This window comes from Zea mays, chromosome 4 (genome assembly GCF_902167145.1).
Source record: "Zea mays cultivar B73 chromosome 4, Zm-B73-REFERENCE-NAM-5.0, whole genome shotgun sequence".
NCBI classification, from domain to species: domain Eukaryota; kingdom Viridiplantae; phylum Streptophyta; class Magnoliopsida; order Poales; family Poaceae; genus Zea; species Zea mays.
Genome location: NC_050099.1, coordinates 176,186,151 through 176,210,909, shown reverse-complemented (window position 1 = coordinate 176,210,909; position 24,759 = coordinate 176,186,151). Strand labels below are relative to the sequence as shown.

General features: G+C 41.8%; 3 protein-coding genes across 6 annotated transcripts; 2 read left to right on the top strand and 1 right to left on the bottom strand.

Annotated features, from left to right (window-relative positions):
• Positions 1-799: 799 nt before the first annotated feature.
• Positions 800-5,692, bottom strand: LOC103654115 (cinnamoyl-CoA reductase 1). Of its 4 annotated transcripts, XR_565918.2 has the most exons (5): positions 5,200-5,599; positions 2,157-3,935; positions 1,999-2,078; positions 1,746-1,908; positions 800-1,263 (listed from the first exon to the last, which is right to left on the bottom strand). XR_565918.2 is itself a non-coding variant. In XM_008680938.4 (4 exons), the coding sequence occupies exons 1-3, from the start codon at positions 5,312-5,314 to the stop codon at positions 1,765-1,767; spliced, it is 339 nt and encodes a 112-aa protein (XP_008679160.1). In that variant the 5' UTR covers positions 5,315-5,692; the 3' UTR covers positions 800-1,263; positions 1,746-1,764. The 4 variants fall into 4 exon arrangements, 1 of the variants encoding a protein (XP_008679160.1); XR_565917.2 differs by having other exon boundaries at positions 2,157-5,599; XR_565919.4 differs by lacking the exon at positions 2,157-3,935 and having other exon boundaries at positions 1,999-2,119; positions 5,200-5,580.
• A 6,645-nt stretch (positions 5,693-12,337) lies between these two features.
• Positions 12,338-13,290, top strand: LOC100381480 (uncharacterized). The gene is made up of 2 exons (NM_001174316.1): positions 12,338-12,658; positions 12,736-13,290. Exons 1-2 carry the CDS (start codon positions 12,536-12,538, stop codon positions 13,141-13,143), a joined length of 531 nt encoding a protein of 176 aa, NP_001167787.1. The 5' UTR covers positions 12,338-12,535; the 3' UTR covers positions 13,144-13,290.
• Positions 13,291-17,607: 4,317 nt separating this feature from the next.
• Positions 17,608-18,558, top strand: LOC103655700 (uncharacterized; the record flags this gene model as incomplete). Its single annotated transcript, XM_008682408.2, has 2 exons — positions 17,608-17,724; positions 17,861-18,558. Coding segments are annotated over 2 exons (516 nt in total), but the record flags the coding sequence as incomplete, so codon positions are not given.
• Between the last annotated feature and the right edge of the window lie 6,201 nt (positions 18,559-24,759).

Sequence of the window (24,759 nt, the reverse complement as noted above, 5' to 3'; positions counted from 1 at the left end):
GAGAGACTCCAACTTGTGGAGATTCCTCGCAAACGGGAAAAAGAGATAAGCAAAGAAAAGTCGTGGTATTCAAGTTGATCATTGGATCACTTGAAAGGGGTTGAGTGCAGCCCTCGTCCATTGGGACACCACAACGTGGAAGTAGGCAAGTGTTACTTGGCCAAACCACGGGATAAAATCGCGTGTCTCTTGTGTTGATCTCTTTGTGATTGTCTTGCCCACAAGAACTCGCTTCGCAACTACTTAGTCGCACTAACATTCACTACAACACACCTTACCTTTTATGACATTCACCTTAAGTCATTAATAAGTGAATATATGTCATAGATTGAAATCTATGACGCTTGTGTGACATTTTTTGGTTCGTCATCTATGTGACGTGGCTAAACATGTTCTATGACGAATTGAAGTTTTTCTGTCATTAAAATTGTGACGATTCTACTTCGTCATAGATTTTATGACGTTTAAATATTGTCATTACTCCAAAGAAAAATGTCACTAATAATCAGCTTAAGCCTTGCCATATGGACCAGATTGTCATAAAATCATGCATACCTATGATGTGGAGCTGATGTGACAAATGGTTATAACGTTTATTAATATGACATAGCACTTTTCAATGACAAATTTTGTTGTCATAATTTATAAAATGGCCCATGCTAGTGGTCGGCCAAATTTGTGGCCTCATTAAATCTAATTTGTAATTTTCCATGAATACTATTTTATATTATCAAAATCTATAGCCCATTGAGCAATCTCATTCAAGCGTACAGATGTTCACATAACATATTTCACAAAATTTACACATCCAATGACCAAAATTATAGCAGACATGAGTTCCAATTCATAGATCACAATACGTCTTGCAAGAAGCAACAATGTTCAACAAAACTTGGAGGTACCAGTAACAAAAATCAATAAACTTGGACCTACTAAGTCATACTTGTAAACAACTAGCAACCAATTATTGATAAAACAATTAGACATAGTTCAACCAACAACCAAATTTCAAAACAGAAACGTCCTGCAATAGTTCACTGTTGGGGGCTTAGGAACTTTATGGCCCTGGATTGTGCTGATCCTGATTGAAGCTTAGCAGCTAGTGAAGGAGGGCATGTATTTCTTATGGTGTCTTCTTTAAATCCTCTATTTCCTCAGAATGTTTTACCAAAGTTTCTGATTCCATCTTCATGTTATCCAACTCTTGTCGAAGTTCTGCCGTTTATTGCTTCTCATTCTCAAGGTAATCTAAAGATCTTGGACCTATAAATAAACATAACCTATTACTTCATATCATGCACACACATACAAGCAAGAACAAGAACATAATTAATAAATAATATATTAATATGTAATTAGACACTAAAACATCAAGTCGTCTATATATATGGGCAGTAACAAGAACCAAGCAAAACACAAAGCATCGAACAAGTTAAACGACTGCTAATTACTTTTCCATTTCTTTGTCTGCTACCTCCTACTGTTTTCTATTACAAGGATGAAAAGAAGAGTGAAAGGTGGATGCATAGATAGAGCCAAGGACAAGGGAGTGTTGTTGGATGCGTACATGACAAGAGCATGGGCAAAAGGTGAAGCACAATGTTTTTTCAATTGCATCAAAATATACCACACATTGTTTCCATACATTTTAATTTTTTTTCTAGATGCTTTCTCAAGGTACATGTTGCAAGTACAACTTATCCAAAGAAAGAAGGGAACATAATTGGTATGTAAAACACTTGTACCTGTGACGATATTGTGCCTCTAGAGGTACTCTTGGAGGCCAAACAAACACCTGCAACACGAAGAAAAGTAGTTGATTTTGACAACCTGAGAAACAGCTTCATTTGCTAACTTTGGTTCATGTCCATCTTGTACTGGTTCACTCATGATGCCTTCCATATCATCCTAGCAAAATGACAGTAGCAAATGTTTCTTACATGGTATTATTCATGTATACTTTATGTAGAGAAGGAATAAAAGTAAACAATCACTTACAATTGCTTTCTGTACAAACTCGGTAAATCCATTGTTTTTGCTATAATGGAAGTTCTTGAATAGATCAACTGAGGTGGGCTCTACATTTCCAAAGGTTGTGTAAGTTGCGATGTAGTACCATCTGTAAGTAGTTATTATATATTAAAACAGTTTCATACGTATCAGCTCATCAACCAGTTGGATCCAAGGTAGTAGATCCCAAATTAGACGGCCACTCCATTATTTGGTGCCATGAAGTTGGGTACCAGAAGGTGGATGATCAACAACTCATTTAGGTGAGAACAGATGAGATGAAATCATCAGTCAGACAGATACATAATGAAGGGCCAAATATTTGGAGAGTGAGATCACGCAATCCAGAAAAAAGAGTGACATCAGCTCAGGAAAAGGGAAAAAAACATGGGAAAAGTGGTGCATATATTTGGTTAATTGTAATAATGTCACAGAAGAACTATGAATGTGTGACCAAAGAAATTATACAGGACAGTTCTCCTTTTTTGACAGCTAAATTTAGTTCTCCTTTTTAACACCTAAATAGCAGAGCGAATACAAAGTTTGTTTAGAGGGGCAGAATTGTGCTGGATGAGTGAGATGGAAAACAGAACAAGGCACCAACCCACACTACAGGACACAATCTGTATGAGAATCTTGACCTTGGCCAAATAATAGCAACTGTAAGAGCCCTAGGCAAGAGGGAAATTCCTTAGATTTGAAGCCTGCCTTGTTTTGGTTTGCCCCACACAGCAAGTCAGCAACACTAAAACCTGATGCTGCTATTAGCATGTGTATTGGGCTCAAGAAAGGGGAACGCATGGATCAGCAGTCCGCGTGCAGGCATATGTAAGCTCACTATTTTTTTTAAAACCAGAGCATAACTGCATTGATGAGGTTACAACTTACACATCCATGGGTGCAAAAGACAATGTATATCCCATATTTTCACTTGTCTAGTTATATAAAATTCTAAGAAGGCATCATTAAAGTAGAATAATAACTTGTTTCCACTAAACCAAGGAGGACAAAACTTTCAAAAGCATCAGTAGGAGCGCCCAGTGCTTTCTCTCTCGTGGATCCCCTATACCAGTCATGTATGTTACATTAACAAAGTGTTTAGCAATGTTATTTGGTCATTCACATCACCAACCGGTAGATTCTCATCAACATTAGATGAATATTACAAAAAGGAAGTCCACAAGCAACACTTTATGATGATAGCAACACTGAAAGGAGTACATTTTTTATTATTCTCAAGAAAAAGTGCCTTGTTAAGTGAATGTAGGTTGTGGAGAACTGAAAGAAAAAGCATCAGAGAGATGAGAACTAACGAAACTTTCAGTATACTACCAGCAACAAATAGAACTACTCAAAGATCACTCCTTCCGACTTTTGATGCATTTACTCTAGGGAACATTGATGTCATGGTCAATGGATATTGGTTCGTCAATCATAAATAAATATGGCAAGGAATAGATCGAGTTCAACATCTGAGCATGTAAACAAACTGTAGAGATATGCAGTATCAAGTGTGTTTGAAACATGAATGATAAATAATAGCAGTATGCCTTAATATGCTTTGGTTCTGTACTATCAACTTTCAAGGATATACCAAGATAAACACAGATTGCAGCCAACAAGCTGAGTATTTGACGACCAGCATCAGGGATCAGGTTTAAAGGCAAGTAAAAATGCAACCAAATGAACTGTGAGAATCCACACATGTCTAAAAACACAACACAAAAGATCAAATATATTTTGCTTGCCATTCTCGCTGAATAAAAGATTTGGTCAGACGATTTGAGCCATCGACCAACAACGTACACAAATACTCACAGTACAGATCTTTCTCCATTCTATTAAGAAAAGACAGCTACAATCCTTTATCTTCCGGGGAGAGGAAAGAAGCCTATAGAGAGTACAATTGGCTTGGTGACTCCTCTCTGTAGATGAGAGTTTGCAAGATTCAGAAGCTAGTTAAGTGACCAAAGTACCAAACAAGCGTGGATATGTGACCAAATATGCGCGGAGATTGAAATGTTGATGGTGATCATCAGTGAATGAAGTGAGACATGAAAATCTTATACAAGCGTGCAGGTCAACTGGGTTGGTTCAGTTGCAACAGCATCTGAAATAGACACGCGAACTCCAGCAGAATTCCTTTCATGGGGGCAGGAAATTAAACTATTGTCAAACGTAGCCCTTGACAACGTAGATATATAGTATAGGGTCCGTATCGAAGAAGTATAAATACAGACATATACAAGTTAATGGCCAAAGATAACATATATATTGTGGTGACATATGTAGAACTGCTGGAAATATATACTTATACTCAAGCTTGATACATATACATGTGGCGATGCGCTAGTGCAGAAATAAGCTATAGTCCCGGATGGAAACCTCATTTATGTGCAGTGTGTTAATTAATCTAGATCTAGAGACCAGAAGTGCCTGTCTGACAGAATAAATTTTCTGCCAGCTATCGTTGGCTACCAAAAAATGGATCGGAGCTATTTTCCCATATCTATGTATGCAGAGAGTAATCCAAGCATGCTAGAATGACCACACGAAGAACAAATAAAAGTTGCAAATGCAGAATACATGTTGCAAATCCTAACATGGAGATACAACAGAATAATACTACTGTCTTCTATTTCTTACCATAATTCTTTAGTAATATTACCTTTGGCATTCGGTCATTGTTGTTACCTTCACTTTTCGGCTGACCCAAAGAAAACATTGCAAGTGACTGCGTTGGATGGAGCTAAGGATAGGCTGCACTTCAAGGTTTCTCCTCGTTAGGATTATAATAGGGACCCATTCTAAAAAATAGTTTCTGTTTCTATCCGTTTGGTTGATTTTCTATTTCTCTCCCTTCTGGAACTTGGTGTACTGATATGTATGGGGATACAAATTGCTCCTTAATAAACTGACAAGCCAAGTTCATCTGTAGCAGCATTTTTCAGTCTACAGATGCAATCAAGATTTTGGGTTGCCGGAGGCAAGTGGATCCAGAAGCAAAATAGTACCGAACCTAACATCCCAAATTTACCAAGGTAGGTTATGCAGTCCCCTGCCAACTAATCAATTCCCAGTCTAACCTAACCAATCTCACAAAACATCACAGTAATTCCGCTAGCTACCACAGGGAATCAGTGGGAAAGAAAGGCACGGGGATTGGGGAGGACGGGCCGGGATGCGCACCTGTGTCTCGCACGGTGGCGCGGACGGTGTAGCCACGGTCGAGGAGGAGCCTAACGATCCAGGACGCGATGTACGCTGATGCGTCGGTGACGCACACCACCTTCCACATCCCCATTGTCGTGGTCGCAGCAGCAGAGTGGCACGGGCGACGGCGGCGACACGGGCTAGGCGGCGAGGTCGGGAGGAGGAGGAAGGGTCACGACGGGAGGGACGGCGTGGGAGGGCGAGGCTGGGAGGGAGTGGTACACGGGCTGGGCGGCGTGGTCGGGAGGAGGAGGGCGGGTCGCGGCGGGAGGGACGGCGAGGGTCGGGAGGAACAACGTGGGACGGTGGGAGGGCGAGGCTGGGAGGGAGAGCCGGAGAGGTGAACGGACACGGGGGGAGCCGGTTCCTCTGACGTACTGCAGGGGCAGTAGGGTCACTGCGCGCGGGCCCTATCGCACGCGGGGGCCACGCGGCAGTGCCCTCTCCCCACGTCAGAGGATCTCGTTCCGACACGGGGACCTCGCTCAAAGCTAAATTTTTAGTTTCAAAACTGTTTCTATTTTTTTACAGTTTAATTATAATTTTTAGCTATTGGTATATAAGAGCATCTCCAAAAGCTCCCCAGAAGTCTCCCCTAAATCTATTTTTTGGGAAAAAACACAAAAACATGTCTCCAACAGTTCCCCTAAAGCGCCCCCAACTTTTTCATAGCCCTTAAAACTCCCTCATTTGTAGCTACAAATGAGGGGGTTTTGGGCTCCCCAGAAACAAACTGCTGATTTAAGAGATCTGTTGGAGAAAGGATTAAAATTTACCCCCACTTATTATTTAGATGTCCCTTAAAACTGATTTTGAGGAGTCGTTTTATGGAGAGCTCTTGGAGATGCTCTAACAGATTGCTCATGAATACATTAGATCTAAATCTATAGTAATATATTTATGAAAAAATACATGTGGAAAATTCAAAACTTAATCAATTTTATTTAAACATGATTTCATATTCAAACTTGTTTCATTACCATTTTGATGTATTTCATTATTTGTAGTGGGGCCTACAATTTTTCTTTTTTAGAAATTAACAAGAGAACTTATGACGACCAATATTATCATGAAACAGTGACACTAGCTAATTGTCATGAGATTGAAAGAGTGTTCGTCACAAATATGACATCTTTCATATTTATGACGATTTCGCATTGGTCTTAATGACAAACATTTTCTCTTCGTCACTGAAGTCAATCAGTCCCTACAAAACGTCATAAATAGGAGAGATTTATGACATTTTGATCTATTGTCACGAGGTATTCGTCATAGAAGGCTATATGTGTTGTAGTGATTTCTATAACCAAGTTTTGTGGCTATTAGTTGTTGAATTTTTACAGGATCACCTATTCACCCCCCCTCTAGGTGCTCTCAATTGGTATCGGAGTTGTTCTCTTCACGTAAGGGACTAATCACCCGAAGAGATGGATCCTAAGGGAAAGGGGATGGTGGTCAATGATAAGGAGAAGGAGTCCATCTTCAACGAGCCAAGAGATGACAAGCCCACTGACTCTGGCTCAAGTCACAAGAAGAAGGACGGGGAGAAGAAGAGGCGCATCAAGAAGATCGTCTACTACGACAGCGATGAATCTTCTTCTTCACCAAGAGACGACGACGACTATGACTCGTCTAAAAAGAAACCGGTTAATTCAAATTATTCATTTGATTATTCTCGTATTCCTTTCAATTCCAATGCTCATTTACTTTCAATTCCTCTTGGTAAACCTCCACACTTTGATGGAGAGGACTCCTCATTTTGGAGTCACAAAATGCGTAGTCACTTATTTTCTCTCCATCCTAGTATTTGGGAGATAGTTGAAAATGGAATGCACTTTGATAGTACGGATAACCCTGTTTTTATTAATGAGCAAATTCATAAGAATGCACAAGCTACCACTATTTTGCTAGCATCCTTGTGCAGGGACGAATACAACAAGGTGAGCGGCTTGGACAACGCCAAGCAAATCTGGGACATCCTCAAAATATCACATGAGGGAAACGATGCCACCATGATCACCAAAATGGAGTTGGTGGAAGGCGAGCTGGGAAGGTTTGCGATGATCAGGGGGAGCCAACACAAACGTACAACAGGCTCAAGACCCTGGTCAACAGGATTAGGAGCTATGGAAGCATAAGATGGACGGTCCATGACGTCGTCCGACTTATGCTCAGGTCTTTTACTATTATTGACCCTCATCTTGTGAACCTCATCCGTGAAAATCCCAGGTACACAAAGATGACGCCCGAGGAGATCCTCGGAAAATTTGTAAGCGGACGCATGATGGTCAAGGAGGCAAGGTATGTTGATGATGCATTAAACGGCCCAATGCCCATCTACGAGCCGCAGCCCGTTGCGCTCAAGGCAACAAGCAGCAGGGAGGCGCTACCAAGCAAGGTGGCACAAGTTGAGGCTGCCGGGCTAAACGAAGATGAGATGGCTCTAATCATCAAGCGCTTCAAGACCGCGCTAAAAAGACGCAAGGAGTATCCCAACAAGAGCAAAGCAAAGGGAAAGCGCTCCTGTTTTAAATGCAGTAAGACTGGTCATTTTATAACGCAATGCCCCGATAATAACAATGACCAGGAACAAGAAAAGCATGGGAAGAGGGAGAAGAAGAAGGCTTACAAGAAGGCAAAGGGAGAGGCGCACCTTGGCAAAGAATGGGATTCGGACTGCTCTTCATCCGACTCCGATGATGAAGGACTGGCAGCCTCGGCCTTCAACAAATCTTCACTCTTCCCCAACGAACTCCACACTTGCCTCATGGCCAAGGAGAAGAAGGTAAGTGTTTGAGACACCCCTAAGTATACTACTTCAAGCGATGATGATTCTAGCGATGATGAAGTAGACTATACCGATTTATTTAAGGGGTTAGATAGAGCAAAAGTAGATAAAATTAATGAGTTAATTGATGCTCTAAATGAAAAGGATAGATTGCTAGAGAAGCAAGAGGACATTCTATATGAAGAACATGACAAATTTGTTAGTGTACAAAAGTCTCTTGCTTTAGAAACTAAAAGAAATGAAATGTTATCCTCTGAATTGTCTATGTGCCATGAATCAATCTCTAGTTTAAAGATTTTGAATAATGATTTAAATGCTAAGCTAGAGGTAGCCAATAAATCTAGTTCATGTGTAGAACATGTTGTAATTTGCAATAGATGCAAGGATTTTGATATTGATGCTTGTGATAAACATCTTGCGTTTATTACCAAATTGAATGATGAAGTGGCAAGTCTTAATGCTCAACTTAAGACTTGCAAGATTGATTTTTGACAAGTTGAAATTTGCTAGGGATGCCTATATCGTTGGTAGACACCCCTCAATTAAGGATGGACTTGGCTTTCGAAAGGAAGCCAAGAACTTAACAAGCCAAAGGGCTCCCATTCCCAACAACGAGAAAGGAAAGGCCCCTATGGCTAATAGCACTCAAAGGAATCATGCTTTCATGTATAATGATAGAAAATCTTCTAGGAATGCTCATTATAATAGGAGTTATGATCATGATGCCTTTAACTCACATGCTATGATTGCCTCTAGCTCTACTTTTGTGCATGGTAGGCCTAGGAAAAGTAATGTTGTGCATTATTTGCCTAGGAGAATATGTAATGAACCTACTACTATTTACCATGCTTGCAATACCTCTTTTGCTATCTTTTGTAAGAAGGAAAAAGTAGTTGCTAGGAAGTTGGGATCCAAATGCAAGGGAGATAAGACTTGTATTTGGGTTCCAAAGGCTATTGTGACTAACCTTGTAGGACCCAACAAGAGTTGGGTACCTAAAACCCAAGTGTAAATTACCTTGCAGGTTTGTGCATCCGGGGGCTCAAGCTGGATTATCGACAGCGGATGCACAAACCACATGACGGGGGAGAAGAAGATGTTCACCTCCTACGTCAAGAACAAAGATTCCCAGGATTCGATCATCTTTGGAGATGGGAACCAAGGCAATGTTAAAGGATTGGGGAAGATAGCCATTTCATCTGAGCACTCTATTTCAAATGTTTTCTTAGTAGAATCATTAGGGTATAATCTCCTGTTTGTAAGTCAATTGTGCCACATGGGCTACAATTGTTTGTTTACAAATGTTGATGTTTCTGTCTTTAGAAGGAGTGATGGTTCATTAGCTTTTAAGGGTGTATTAGACGACAAACTCTGCTTAGTTGATTTTTCGAAAGAGAAGGCCGATCTAGATGCATGCTTAATAGCTAAGACTAGCATGGGCTGGTTGTGGCATCGCCGTCTAGCACATGTTGGGATGAAGAACCTTCATAAACTTCTAAAGGGAGAACATGTATTAGGACTAACAAATGTTTGTTTCGAGAAAGACAGACCTTGTGCAGATTGTCAGGCAGGGAAACATGTGGGAAGCACTCATCACAACAAGAATGTGATGACATCATCAAGACCACTGGAGCTACTACATATGGACCTCTTCAGACCCGTCGCCTATCTTACCATCGGGGGAAGTAAGTATGGTCTAGTAATTGTTGATGATTTTTCCCGCTTCACTTAGGTGTTCTTTTTGTAGGATAAATCATAAACCCAAGGGACCCTTAAGCGCTTTCTAAGGCAGGCTCAAAACGAATTTGAGCTCAAGGTGAAAAAGATAAGAAGCGACAACGGGGCCGAGTTCAAGAATCTGCAAGTGGAGGAGTACCTTGAGGAGGAAGGAATCAAGTACGAGTTCTCCGCTCCCTACACACCACAGCAAAACGGTGTGGTAGAAAGGAAGAACAGGACGCTCATCGACATAGCGAGGACAATGCTTGGAGAGTTCAAGACGGCTGAGCAGTTTTGGTCGGAAGCTGTGAACACAGCTTGCAACGCCATAAACCGGCTCTACCTTCATCTCCTCCTCAAGAAGACCTCGTATGAACTCCTTACCGGTAACAAACCCAATGTTTCTTACTTTCGTGTATTTGGGAGCAAATGCTACATTTTGGTGAAGAAAGGTAGAAATTCTAAATTTGCAGTAGAAGGGTTTTTACTAGGGTATGACTCAAATACAAGGGCGTATAGAGTCTTCAACAAATCATCGGGTTTGGTTGAAGTCTCTAGTGACATTGTATTTGATGAGACTAATGGCTCTCCAAGAGAGCAAGTTGATCTTGATGATGTAGATGAAGATGATGTTCCAATGGCCGCAATACGTACCATGGCGATTGGAGATGTGCGACCACAGGAACAACAAGAGCAAGATCAACCTTCTTCCTCAACGATGGTGCATCCCTCAACTCAAAATGATGAACAGGTTCCTCAAGAAGAGGCGCGTGATCAAGGGGGAGCACAAGAAGAACCAGCTATGGAGGAAGAAGCACCACGGGCCCCTCCAACTCAAGTCCGAGTGACGATCCAACGGAATCACCCCGTTGACCAGATTCTGGGTGACATAAGCAAGGGAGTAACTACTCGCTCAAGATTAGCTAACTTTTGTGAGCATTACTCGTTTGTCTCTTCTATTGAGCCTTTCAGGGTAGAAGAGGCCTTGCAGGATCCGAACTGGGTGTTGGCCATGCAGGAAGAGCTCAACAACTTCAAGAGAAACGAAGTTTGGAGCCTGGTGCCACGTCCAAAGCAAAACGTTGTGGGAACCGAGTGGGTGTTCTGCAATAAGCAAGACGAGCACGGGGTGGTGACAAGAAACAAGGCTCGACTTGTGGCAAAAGGTTATGCCCAAGTCGCCGGTTTGGATTTCGAGGAGACTTTTGCTCCTGTGGCTAGGCTAGAGTCTATTCGCATTCTATTAGCCTATGCTGCTCACCATTCTTTCAGGTTGTTTCAAATGGATGTGAAGAGCGCTTTCCTCAAAACGGGCCAATCAAGGAGGAGGTGTACGTGGAACAACTCCTGGCTTTGAGGATGACAGGTATCCCGACCACGTTTTTAAGCTCTCTAAGGTGCTCTATGGACTTAAGCAAGCCCCAAGAGCATGGTATGAATGCCTTAGAGATTTCTTAATCGCTAATGCTTTCAAGGTTGGGAAAGCCAATCCCACTCTTTTCACTAAGACTTGTGACGGTGACCTTTTTGTATGCCAAATTTATGTCGATGACATAATATTTGGTTCTACTAACCAAAAGTCTTGTGAGGAGTTTAGCAGGGTGATGACCCAAAAGTTTGAGATGTCGTTGATGGGTGAGTTGAACTACTTCCTTGGGTTCCAAGTGAAGCAACTCAAGGACGGCACCTTCATCTCCCAAACAAAGTACACTCAAGATCTTCTCAAGCGGTTTGGGATGAAGGACGCCAAGCCCGCAAAGACACCAATGGGAACCGACAGACATGTCGACCTCAACAAAGGAGGTAAGTCCATATGAAGAATACAAATTATTGTTGCAATGGGGTGTATTCTTTCATTTTGTTTATTACATACAATTTAAAAAAATATATGCTATCCCCTCAAAATGCTGTCCAACAACTTTGTTTGGTCATCCCATCAATTTGCTAGGAACAGTAGCAGAGTAGCTTTACTTTGTGAGCAGCTACTAGTGAGAGGGGTCCTTGTGGGTTGATCATGGACGTTGAATCCTTGATGGATGGTTGGATCAGGTATTTTTGTTCTCATAAAATATTCACGCATCATTATAATTTAAATATAAAAGCATAATCGTATAAGCTTAGAGACTGGATCAAAATAATTGTATAACTCAATCCAAACATCTAACACATATGTAGGGGCGCTAATACTATCAAATAGGGATTATGAAACTTGTCAAAAATCTTTTTCAAGTGTGCAAAATGCTTGAGAAAGCAACAGAAATCCATACCAAGTTCATAGTTCATATTTGTGTCAAGTACTAACCTAGAATTTAAATATAATTCATTTTCTATTTTTAATTTTATAAATATTAAAGCTCCTGGGCAGAGAAAAAAAAAGAAATGATAGATCTGAGCAAAGTGCCCAAACTAATGGGAGAAGTATAAAAATCTCTATGCAAAAAGAAGCAATAATGCAAAATTCAAATAATAACAGAAATGAAAATAGAGTTTGAATCCACAAAATTGTCTTTTTATTTTATTATTGCCAACCGACTTAAATTTCCAGTATATAATGCAGCAGCCTACATGGAGTCGGTGCAAAATCTCTAGTCTCGGCATTTCCTTCCTCGCAATATTCTGATCTTCTATCTCCTTCCACCGTTTGCAAGAAGGGCTAGCTTAGCGCACCTCCTTGACGAGGCGGAGAGCAGCGCTGGCGAGAAGGGCTCAGCGCACCTCCTTGATGCGGCGGAGAGCGGCGTCGGCATCAAGGGCTCAGCGCAGGCGGCGGCCTCCACATCCCTCCATCCATGGTTAGAAGCTACGATGGAGACGACGGAGGGCAGCTGCAAGGAATCTCCCGTCGCGCAGACGGTCGCCGTGGAAGGCAGAGACAGAGAATCTGACAGAAAGAACCGCGAGCACCTTTGTGCGGAAGCCCTCTCGCAGGTACGAATTACATGATAAATTTTGTTTGAAAAGCTCTAAGCCTGTGTAATTTTTACCGGCGAACGGCAGTGGTCTAGCTGCCGGGCTCCAAGATTGACGGGGAGTACGACCCCTTAATGCTTGACCTCTTCGTCTACCGGCGTGCCGTTGCTCCGCGGGACACCGCCTGGGAGAGTGCCCCATTGGTCCTCCACGACGAGGGACTCATCACAGTCAGGGTTGGCTGGCCTCCACATGAACCCGAGCAGCCATGGGACCTAGTGGAAGCTATGACGAGGATCCTTGGCCACCATCCGGGCCCAGTATCTTCGTTCCGCCTCCATTCGTCGCTCTCGCCCGACGTGGACACGCTGGGCTGCTGGATGGATTTGCTCTCAGAGAAGGGAGTCGCAGAGTTGATTATCTTCAACTTGTACCAGGACGTATCGACCGCGCAGCTGCCGTTGCAACGTCTCACATCGTACCACCAGTGCGCACGTATGTGACAGTTGATCGCATTAACTTCCATCGTATCCTCGCAGTCGCAGTCGCAGGCGGCAGACAACCTCGATCCATATGAAAATTAGAGTATACTAAGGTTGTCTGCATCAGATTATACATATGATTGTGTAATTTAACACTTAGAATTCTCGAAAGAGTCCCGGTTGCACCGATTCCTCCCACGAGTGCCTAGACGGCATGTGCGCTCCCACGGTCCCCCAACCACGTCAGTTCTCCCAGATCGGCAGATCGTGCAAGCGCATAGATTTAGGAGATCTTTTTATGGTAGTTACAATTAGCGGATGTTGTTGTGGATACGTGTAAGCTATGCTGGTGTGAATCGTAAAATTGTTTGTTAATCGTTATAATTTTATATTGGAATCGGGTGAAACAATTCAATAAAAACAATCATTGGTTGAACTTTAAAATTATATATGCCATAAAAATCATATGTATAACTCATAAAAAAACATTGTACCAGTACCTAAAAACATACACAAGATTGGTTAATGACTTAGAATGTGCATATATTTGTCAATTGTTGGCAAAAATACTATCGACTTATATCATATATAAATGATACTTTTCAGTAGTTACAAGAAGCTTATATCATAAATGATACTGCACATTTCAAGCGTAAAATGTGATTCGATGTATATAACTTTTTCCTTGGTAATACATAAATAATAGATCATCAGCAATTGTACAAAAAAACATGGTTTACATGAAATTTAGTGAAAACATTGACTAAAAATTCTCAGTATTCCGCATGATGATGAACATATATAGATTATTGGGTGACAGTGTTGAATCATGGGTTTCGATCGAACACGTACGCGGGGAAAGAAGTAGCTAGCGTGGGGTTTTCAGAAGGTGGCGACTGAATCAGGGATGAGTAGCAGGCGGCTGCGTACGTTCGTGGTGACGCATGATGCATGGATGATTGGGGTCGATCGATCCGCTACTCGTTCGTTCGTGGTCACGCATGCACGTCTCCTCGTCGAAACATGGGCTGTACTGTACGTCGTCACTGTGTTGAACCGGAAATATATGAGCAGTAGTAGTGCAACAAGCGATGGCGGATGGAATGGAAATAAAAGCAGCTACACTACACTACACCCAGTAGCAGCTATACCAACTGTACTGTACGTAGTACTACGCTGCATGCATGCAGTAGCTTGGTCCAGATCAGAGCGTGTTTTAAGGACACCCCGGCCGGGCCCTGCTAGCTAGCTGTTGTCTCTCGTCGATCTGCGGATGCATTACTTACTACTCCTGCTACTACTATATACACTGAATCTAGACTACTGCTCACACTGTACATGTTGCAAAAGAGAAATGAACGAGGAAGAGATAAAAGAACTCAGAATCTTGCGAGGCATGCACGAGCTTCAAAAGAATATTGTGACAGAATATTACTCCTCACAGTACGCATCATGGCACATAATCTTAGTCCCCGTTTGATTTGATGGACTAAAAGTTAGTAGTTTCATTTAGTCTCTAAATTGCCAAACGGTAGGACTAAAGCAGAGACTAAACGGTAATTAGAATGGACTAAACCATATTAATTGGTAGTATGTTAAGTCATTTCGACAAAGACTCAAGGCCCATAACGACACAGCCCAGTTCTCAATAAACTCAGTACATTAAAGGCCCACACCCAGCCCATACTAAAGTTGTTTTTGAGCTAGTCTGAGCCTACTCTGCTGGAACATTGGTTGAAGCTAGCATATGGAAGCACAAGATGCCTATTAGCTCGTTTCTGCAGCTAAAACTGAAGTTGCCTGCCTGCATTCATTCGTTGGTTCGTTCGTCATCAGAATCGGCATAACGAACGTTTCCGAAATGACACCAGTCTTGTTGCATATGTAGCTTTGTTCCTGAATTATGGAAAAGACAAAACTCTAGACAGCTGGGAAGCGGCAGCAGGTTCCCCTGTTTGCTTCATATCTGCTCCACCTGCTCAAGATTCATGACAATATACATCTTCTTCCTTTTTTTTTCTTCTCAACCACAAACAATGCCCGTGTTTTCTTAGCCCCATCGCAACCTCTCCACTTTCTTGTGTCTGTCAGTTTCGGCGGCGAGACTGTCCTGGCAGGTCGTGCATCTAATCAAATACAACTCTATTGTAGCTGGGAAGCTGGCACAGAAGCACCACGGCTCGCACCGCAACCGAAACCCTTTTCTCCACGGCCACGTTCACCGCCTCCGCCCGAGGATGACAACGACGAGGTTTGGGTTTGTTTGCAGCTTCACGCGGGTCTCTTGGGTTGGGTGCGTTGGAATGTTATCGATTTCTTAATTCGTGGCGCCAAATTTTTGGGGTTATTTCTCCCGCTCTGGTAGAAGGCGAGGGCTCCTCGATTTGGTCAGTCCTAGGCTGATTTTGTTTACAAAACATTTAATTTTTTCTTTCTAGGCTAAATGCTGATGAGCTTTACAAGAGAATCCTACAGGAGATTACACCATCCGTGAGTCAGGATACATTTTTTTTGGGACGTGTCGCTTATTTGTTCACGGTGTAACATTTTCTTTAAGGTAGTTCTCTGTTTGCTTAGATTGCTGACAGAAGTTCATATCCGTACGTATCATGTGGACCACAAGCAAGCATTCCGTCAGCAAACAGAAGCCCTTTTGGTTAGTGTTTCTGGCTGCTATACGGTCCTTTTTCAAAAAATTACGGTTGATTCATTTCAAGTAGATTGTTTTCCTCTTAGGCTGCTTTAACAATTATATTTTGTTAAGGATTTTCTCACTTTCCCAAGTTTGTCTTCTCTCAGCAGAAAAATGCAAGCCCTAGAAATAAAATGTGGCAACTTTTTTCTAAGTAAATATGGAAGAACCAAGCTAAACAATATTTTTTCGCATTTAGAGATACCTCTCATTAGTCTGCATTTGTGGCTTCAGTAATAGTTTTCAAATGCACTTTGCATCCCATTGAACGTTGCATTTATGGGCATAAACACGAGCAATGATGAAATTGCGAAAGTAAAGTGCTTTGACTTGTACACGTCTCTAAATCAGTTTGTCCAGTTTAGCATGAATCTGCCATAATAGCATCGCTCAAAGCATCCACTTGATTTTTTTTTGTGAGAGTCATGTTTCTTTGTTTTTACGATACTTTCCTATTTAATTATTGTTTAGTTGGTTTTAGCTGAACAATTAATAAGAAGCCACACATATTATAGAGGAATTTCTGCCACCTTGGATTTTTCTACAAATCCTTCGCATCCTTTTGTCGTACTTAATTGACTCATAAATTTTAGGAATCTTCAATAAATGTTCCACATTGATGCTACAGGTTACATGGTCTCCATGTGATATGTGGTAATGTCAGTCTTAAGTTCTTAACACAACTTCTTATTTTTTATTACTACTCATTCATTTGCTCTAAATACTACACCCAATTTGTTATATATTTGTCCAAACTTACTATGTTAAGAACAAAAGCTTAATCTTATAAAAGTAGTAAACTTGATTATTTATGTGGATATTTCAGCTTTCCTGGTATCATGGGAGATGATTTGATCATTCAATGTGTTTGATTCAAAGGGAAAGTACTATGGTCATGTTGTTGCCCGGGTTGGTACAATGGTTGAGGATCCTATAAGATTTTACAGACCATTTTGCTATTTTTTTGTCAAAGTTAACAAAAAGAGTTCTTAGTAGGACCTCTGCTATTGTCCAATGGATTGATTTGGTAATTATAAATTTGTTGGTAATAGCATCACATACTAAGTGAAGCATGATAACCATTGGTATACAACAAAGCTCACAAAGTGCTCTCGCTGCATTGCAACGACTAGATATTGTGATTATATAATAGATCTTATTGTGAGGACTCCTAAAATCTATTATCATCAGCATTTCTACTTGAGTTAAATCCTTTTGCAGGTAGCCAATCCAATTGGTATTGCAGTACAAAGAATGAAGTTTGAAGCCATATTGTACTCGCAGCAGCTACGACAAAAGCAATTGTTCAATATACTATGCAGTGGTTATGTTACTGTTGGCTCATGCTGAAGTATTTGAACTCTGCAACTGCATCAAAATTGTGGCTACACTGTCAAACTAAAGTTGTGTTAATAGGTTCATGACTATAGGAGCCAGCGATTTCTGTGTAACACAGCCAAAGAGGTAAACTGATTTTTTATGAATTGGAATAGTTCATTTGATATCCAAATCTATACTAAATTAGTTATATATTCATGGGTTCAACAATTAACACAAACAACAACACACCTATTGACTTGGAAGTTAGTGTTGATCATTCCGCCTCATAATTTCTGTCATATATGCAGAGAATCTAATGCAAATAATGTTTCTTCTGTGTTGAAGTCCCAAAAAATAATAGGTACATCTAGATTCCCTTTTCTAATTGGCAATTGCTCTATTTTCTGTTATGTTAGCAATTTTTTACACCTTTCCCCTTTACACCAAATATGTCTATTAGAATGCATACTTAAACGACGGAGGGCAGCTTCAAGGAATCCCCCATCGCGCAGGCGGTCGCTGTGGAAGGCGGAGACAGAGAATCTGACAAAAAGAATCGCGAGCGCCTTTGTGCGGAAGCCCTCTCGCAGGTACAAATTACATGATAAATTTTGTTTGAAAAGCTCTAAGCCTGTCTAATTTTTACCGGCGAACGGCAGTGGTATTAATTTATTCACAACAACATAATAATAATAATAAAAGATTAATATCTGTTTTCATATCTAGCTGCCGGGCTCCAAGATTGACGGGGAGTACGACCCCTTAATGCTTGACCTCTTCGTCTACCGGCGTGCCGTTGCTCCGCGGGACACCGCCTGGGAGAGTGCCCCATTGGTCCTCCACGACGAGGGACTCATCACAGTCAGGGTTGGCTGGCCTCCACATGAACCCGAGCAGCCATGGGACCTAGTGGAAGCTATGACGAGGATCCTTGGCCACCATCCGGGCCCAGTATCTTCGTTCCGCCTCCATTCGTCGCTCTCGCCCGACGTGGACACGCTGGGCTGCTGGATGGATTTGCTCTCAGAGAAGGGAGTCGCAGTGCGCACGTACGTGACAGTTGATCGCATTAACTTCCATCGTATCCTCGCAGTCGCATGCGGCAGACAACCTCGATCCATGTGAAAATTAGAGTATACTAAAGTTGTCTGCACCAGATTATACATATGATTGTGTAATTTAACACTTAGAATTCCCGAAAGAGTCCCGGTCGCACCGATTCCTCCCACGAGTCCCTAGACGGCAGGTGCGCTCCCACGGTCGCCCTCCACACCCACGGTCCCCCAACCACGTCAGTGCTCCCAGATCGGCAGATCGTGCAAGCGCATAGATTTAGGAGATCTTTTTATGGTAGTTACAATTAGCGGATGTTGTTGTGGATACGTGTAAGCTATGCTAGTGTGAATCATAAAATTGTTTGTTAATCGTCATAATTTTATGTCGGAATTGGGTGAAACAATTCAATAAAAAGCGACCATTAGTCGTTGAACTGTACAATTATATGCCTTAAAAATCATATGTACAACTCATAAAAATATTGTCGTACCAGTATCGGAAAACATATACAAGATTGGTTAATGACTAAGAATGTGCGTAGATTTGTCAATTGTTGGCAAAAATACTATCGGCTTATATCATGCATAAATGATACTCTCGAGGCTTTCAGCAGTTACAAGAAGCTTATATCGTAAATGATACCGCGCGCACATTTCAAGCGTAAAATGTGATTCGATGTATATAAATTTTTCCTTGGTATACATAAATAGATCATCAGCAATTGTACAAAAAACATGGTTTACATGAAATTTAGTGAAAATATTGACTAAAAAATTGGTACAGATCGTGGTGACGCATGATGCATGGATGATTGGGGTCGATCGATCCGCTACTCGTTCGTTCGTGGTCACGCATGCACGTCTCCTCGTCGAAACATGGGCTGTACCCTGTTGGTCGTCACTGTGTTGAACCGGAAATATATGAGCAGTAGTAGTGCAACAAGCGATGGCGGATGGAATGGAAATAAAAGCAGCTACACTACACTACACTACACTACACTACACCAAACTCAAATATGGCGGATGGAATGGAAATAAATAGGAGTATGTTAATTGGTAATATGTTAAGTCATTTCGACAAAGACTCAAGGCCCATAACGACACAGCCCAGTCTCTCAATAAACTCAGTACATTAAAGGCCCACACCCAGCCCATACTAAAGTTGTTTTTGAGCTAGTCTGAGCCTACTCTGCTGGAAGCACAAGATGCTAGCATATGGAAGCACAAGATGCCTATTAGCTCGCTTCTGCAGATACAACTGAAGTTGCCTGCGTTCGTTCGTTCGTCATCAGAATCGGCATAACGAACGTTTCCGAAATGACACCAGTCTTGTTGCATATGTAGCTTTTGTTCCTGAATTATGGAAAAGACAAAACTGTAGACAGCTGGGAAGCGGCAGCAGGTTCCCCTGTTTGCTTCATATCTGCTCCACCTGCTCGAGATTCATGACAATATATATACATCTTCTTCCTTTTTTTTTTCTTCTCAACCACAAACAACGCCCGTGTTTTCTTAGCCCCATCGCAACCTCGCCACTTTCTTGTGTCTGTCAGTTAATTTCGGCGGCGAGACTGTCCTGGCAGGTCGTGCATCTGATCAAATAAAACTCTATTTTACACCGTAGACTGTATTATTCACAGTAAAATTTTAAATAGACTATAAAATGAGAGATATGATGTGTAAGTTAATAGGGACAACCTTTAGTATTTATATTTTGTTGGATCTTTTATGGGCTTGGCCCATTTATTGAATAAACTCTATGGTGTGTAATGGTGGAGAATACCAATAGTACCACATTGGAAGTCCATGGGTCTTTTGCCTTGACTTATATGGTTGGATTTATTCCACTTAACTTGAGAAGTCAAGAAATGGACAAGGACGTGCCACACGCGCGCGCGTGGTGGTGTGGCGAGGCGAGGCGAGCGTGGTGGTGTGGTTGTGTTAATTTTTAGCACTCACTAACCGCGTACGTCAGCCGAGTGACCCTGTCTCTTCGTCAGCCAGCCGAGTGACCCTTCTCCTTCAGCTGCCGATTCATGGCGTGACTCGGCGAGAGCTGGCCGACTCATGGCATAACTCGGCTAGAGCTGGCCGACCCTTGGCGTGACTCGGCGACCTTTCTCCTTCAGCTTCCCTCTGCGAGAGGTTAAATAGAGGAGCACCCCTGTCACTCGGTACACGCGAGACACTTTCAGAACACAGTTCAGCCGCCGAGTGAGGGTATTTCCATCTCGTGGCTCTGCGCGCACAGAGAAGCGAGAGGGCAGGTGCCTCCGAAGCCGGTGTCGTTCGAGACCTTGCACGGGGGATCGGCAATTAGGTTTTTGGGGAGCGTCTACGCGACTGCCCAAAACATCTCCAACATGTCAAAAGAAGCTGGTCAAGGATCATCAGAGCGCATCGGAGGGTATGATCGTTTTATTTACTTACTGTTTTGTGTTCTGGATATTATATATGTTTCATATATTCATCTATGCTGCTTCATATGTAGGAATGATTTCATCCTATGTGTTATGTCTTATTGTAATATGATAGATCTGTCTGTTTTAATTTTACAGTCATGTTATTTGTGTTTCTATCTGTTTATTGTCAATTGTTCAGTCAGTTTACATGTTTATCGTATTTATATGATTTATATAATTCATATGCTTTGTGTTCTCATGATCCATATTGTTATGGATATATTTGATGTCATGGTTAATTATCTTTTATATGTCATCATCATAATATTAATTTATGGAATTAAAATGATACGGAAAATGCCTATAATTCTAACAATCCAAAAACCTAATGTTAGGCATTTTTCTGTCAGAGGTTTTGCTGTTGTGCTAAAGCCTGATCCTTTTGATGGTAAAAACTTCTTGATATGGAAAGCTAAGATGGAATTGTGGCTAACTGCAATGTCTTGTTTTCATGCCGTTGAGGGCAAGCCTGCCAACTTACCTCCTGAGGATGAGGCTAAGTTTAAGGCTGAAGACAACCTCTTTCGAGGAGCAGTAATTAGCGCACTGGATACAAAATTCCAGAAAAGCTATATCATCCTTCCCACAGGGAAAGAGCTGTGAGATGCTCTTGTTGGAAAGTTTGGAGTTACTAACGCTGGTAGCGAGTTGTACCTCATGGAGCAGCTGTATGACTACAAGATGGTTGAGAACCGATCTGTAGTGGAACAGGCTCATGAGTTTCAGGCACTAGCTAAGGAACTCGAACTTTTTCCTTGTCCTTTGCCTGACAAGTTTGTGGCTGGCGGTATAATCGCCAAGTTGCCACCTTCTTGGAAGGACTTTGCTACCTCTCTCAAACATAAGAGACAAGAGTTCAATATGGAAGAGCTCATTGGTACTCTTGATGTTGAGGAAAGGGCTAGAACAAAGGACAGTGGAAAAGGTGTTGAGACCTCTACTGCTAATGTGGTGCAGAAGAGAAACTTCTGCAAGTTTAACAAGAAGAAAAACCAGAACAAACCAGAGAACGCGAATAAACCTGTTCATACAGCACAGTTTAAAAAGAAGAACAACAATAACAAGGGAAAGGGAGGTTGCTTTGTCTGTGGCAGTGATCAACATTGGGCAAGAGAGTGCCCTGATCGCAAGATCACTCAAGACAAGAAATCAGCTAATGTTGTAACCACTGAAACTGAAGGAGGAACATCTGGGTATGGTAATTCTTTACCATTTGTTCTTTCAGTCTGTAATTCACCTGAGTGGTGGATGGACAGTGGTGCAAACATTCATGTGTGTGCTGATGCCTCTATGTTCACTTCCTATCAGGTCGGGAGGTCTGGCGCCTTGTTGATGGGAAATGGGTCGCGTGCTCATGTTCTTGGTGTTGGTACGGTCATTCTGAAGTTTACTTCGGGAAAGACGATGCCATTGAAGAGCGTGCAGCATGTGCCCTCTATCAAGAAGAATCTCGTTAGCGCTTCTATGCTATGTCGAGATGGATACAAAGTTGTTCTTGAGTCTAATAAATGTGTTGTATCGAAACATGGTACTTTTGTTGGTAAAGGATATGACTGCGGAGGCCTGTTCCGCTTATCACTGCATGATGTGTGTAATAAACTGGTGAATTCTGTTCATTTTTCTGATGAGTCAGATTTATGGCATTCACGTTTTTGTCATGCAAGCTTTGGCTGTCTTATGCGGTTAGCAAATATAAATTTAATTCCTAAATTTAACTTGGTCAAAAAGTCTAAGTGCCATGTGTGTGTTGAATCAAAACAACCCCGCAAGCCTCATAAGGCTGCCGAGGCGAGGAGTTTGGCACCTCTAGAACTTGTTCATTCTGATCTGTGTGAGATGAATGGAATTTTGACCAAAGGTGGTAAAAGATACTTTCTCACTTTTATAGATGACTCCACTAGATTTTGTTATGTGTATCTCTTAAAAACAAAAGATGAAGCGTTCAATTATTTTAAGGCCTATAAAGTTGAAGATGAGAACCAACTTGAGAGGAAAATAAAACGTTTAAGGTCCGACCGAGGTGGAGAATATTTCTCTAATGTGTTCGATGAGTTCTGCGTGGAACATGGTATTATTCATGAGAGGACACCGCCATTCTCACCACAATCCAATGGGATTGCTGAAAGGAAAAACCGCACTCTAACAGATTTGGTGAATGCCATGTTGAGTACAGCGGGATTATCCAAGGCATGGTGGGGTGAGGCGATTTTGACAGCATGTCATGTCCTGAATAGAGTTCCAACAAAGAACAAAGAGATCACACCATTCGAGGAATGGGAAAAGAGAAGATTAAATCTCTCATATTTGCGCACTTGGGGTTGCTTGGCTAAAGTGAATGTGCCAATCAACAAAAAGCGTAAACTTGGGCCTAAAACTGTTGACTGTATATTCCTTGGGTACTCTTTTCACAGCACTGGGTATAGGTTCTTAATTATAAAATCTGATGTGCCTGATATGTATGTTGATACTATCATGGAATCAAGAGACGCAACATTTTTTGAGAATGAGTTTCCCATGAAGAATACACCTAGTGATATAAGTCATGAGACTATAATTCCCCATGAGCACGAACTGTCGATTCCTATAGATCATGCTGAGGATTCTCACGTGCACATCCCTGAGGAGGATGACACTATGGTCACTCGAAAGAGCAAGAGACAGAGGGTTGCAAAATCCTTTGGTAATGACTTTATAGTGTACCTTGTGGAAGACACACCAACTACCATTAGTGAGGCATATTCCTCTCCTGATGCTGACTTATGGAAGGAAGCAGTAAGGAGTGAGATGGAATCTATTATGTCTAATGGAACTTGGGAGGTCGTTGACCGTCCTTATGGTTGTCAACCTATAGGTTGCAAATGGATCTTCAAGAAAAAACTTAGGCCTGATGGTACAATTGAGAGGTACAAGACAAGGCTTGTGGCCAAAGGATATACCCAAAAGGAGGGTGAAGATTTCTTTGATACCTACTCACCAGTGGCTCGATTGACTACAATTCGCACATTAATAGCCGTGGCAGCCTCTTATGGTCTTATCATTCATCAGATGGATGTTAAGACAGCTTTCCTAAATGGAGAGTTGGATGAGGAGATCTATATGGATCAGCCAGAAGGGTTTATTGCGGATGGTCAAGAGAACAAGGTGTGCAGGTTGATAAAATCATTGTATGGCCTAAAACAAGCACCTAAGCAATGGCATGAAAAGTTTGATAATACTCTTACAGCAGCTGGCTTTGTTGTAAATGAATCTGACACGTGTGTATACTATCGGTATGGTGGGGGTGAGTCTGTTATGCTGTGCCTTTATGTTGATGACATCTTGATCTTTGGATCAAATCTCAATGTGATTGAGGAAGTTAAAAGTCTTCTATCGAGCAATTTCGAGATGAAAGATTTAGGAGAGGCTGATGTCATTCTAAACATCAAGCTTGTTAGAGAAGCTGATGGTGGGGTAACTTTGTTACAATCCCATTATGTGGAAAAGGTATTGAGTCGCTTTGGTTTTAGTGACTGTGATCCTGCTCCAACACCTTATGACCCCAGTGTGCTATTAAGAAAGAATCGGAGAATAGCAAGGGATCAATTGACATACTCCCAGATCATTGGCTCGCTCATGTACCTTGCAAGTGCAACAAGGCCAGACATCTCTTATGCTGTGAGTAAGCTAAGTCGGTTTGTGTTGAAACCAGGAGATGATCACTGGCGTGCTCTTGAGAGAGTGTTGCGGTATTTGAAAGGTACTATGACATACGGTATTCATTATACCGGAAACCCAAAAGTGCTGGAAGGCTATTGTGATGCCAATTGGATTTCTGATGCTGATGAGCTTTATGCCACAAGCGGATATGTGTTTTTGTTTGGAGGTGGCGCTGTTTCCTGGAAGTCTTGCAAGCAGACTATCTTAACGAAGTCTACAATGGAAGCAGAACTCGCAGCATTAGACACTGCTGGGGCTGGGGCCGAGTGGCTTCGTGATTTCCTATTGGACTTACCGGTAGTTGAAAAACCGATACCGGCTATTTCCATGAACTGTGACAACCAAACGGTGATTATAAAGGTTAACAGTTCTAGGAATAACATGAAGTCTACAAGGCATGTTAAGAGGAGAT

Excerpts from the sequence above, each read along its gene's own strand:
- LOC100381480 (NM_001174316.1), top strand. The coding sequence starts at position 12,536 with ATGGAGACGACGGAGGGCAGCTGCAAGGAATCTCCCGTCGCGCAGACG. Across the intron at positions 12,659-12,735 it reads GTGCGGAAGCCCTCTCGCAG|CTGCCGGGCTCCAAGATTGA; the intron begins GTACGAATTACA and ends GCAGTGGTCTAG.
- LOC103654115 (XM_008680938.4), bottom strand. The coding sequence starts at position 5,314 with ATGGGGATGTGGAAGGTGGTGTGCGTCACCGACGCATCAGCGTACATC. Across the intron at positions 2,079-5,199 it reads CGCCACCGTGCGAGACACAG|AGCCCACCTCAGTTGATCTA; the intron begins GTGCGCATCCCG and ends TTGGAAATGTAG. Across the intron at positions 1,909-1,998 it reads AGTTTGTACAGAAAGCAATT|GATGATATGGAAGGCATCAT; the intron begins GTAAGTGATTGT and ends TCATTTTGCTAG.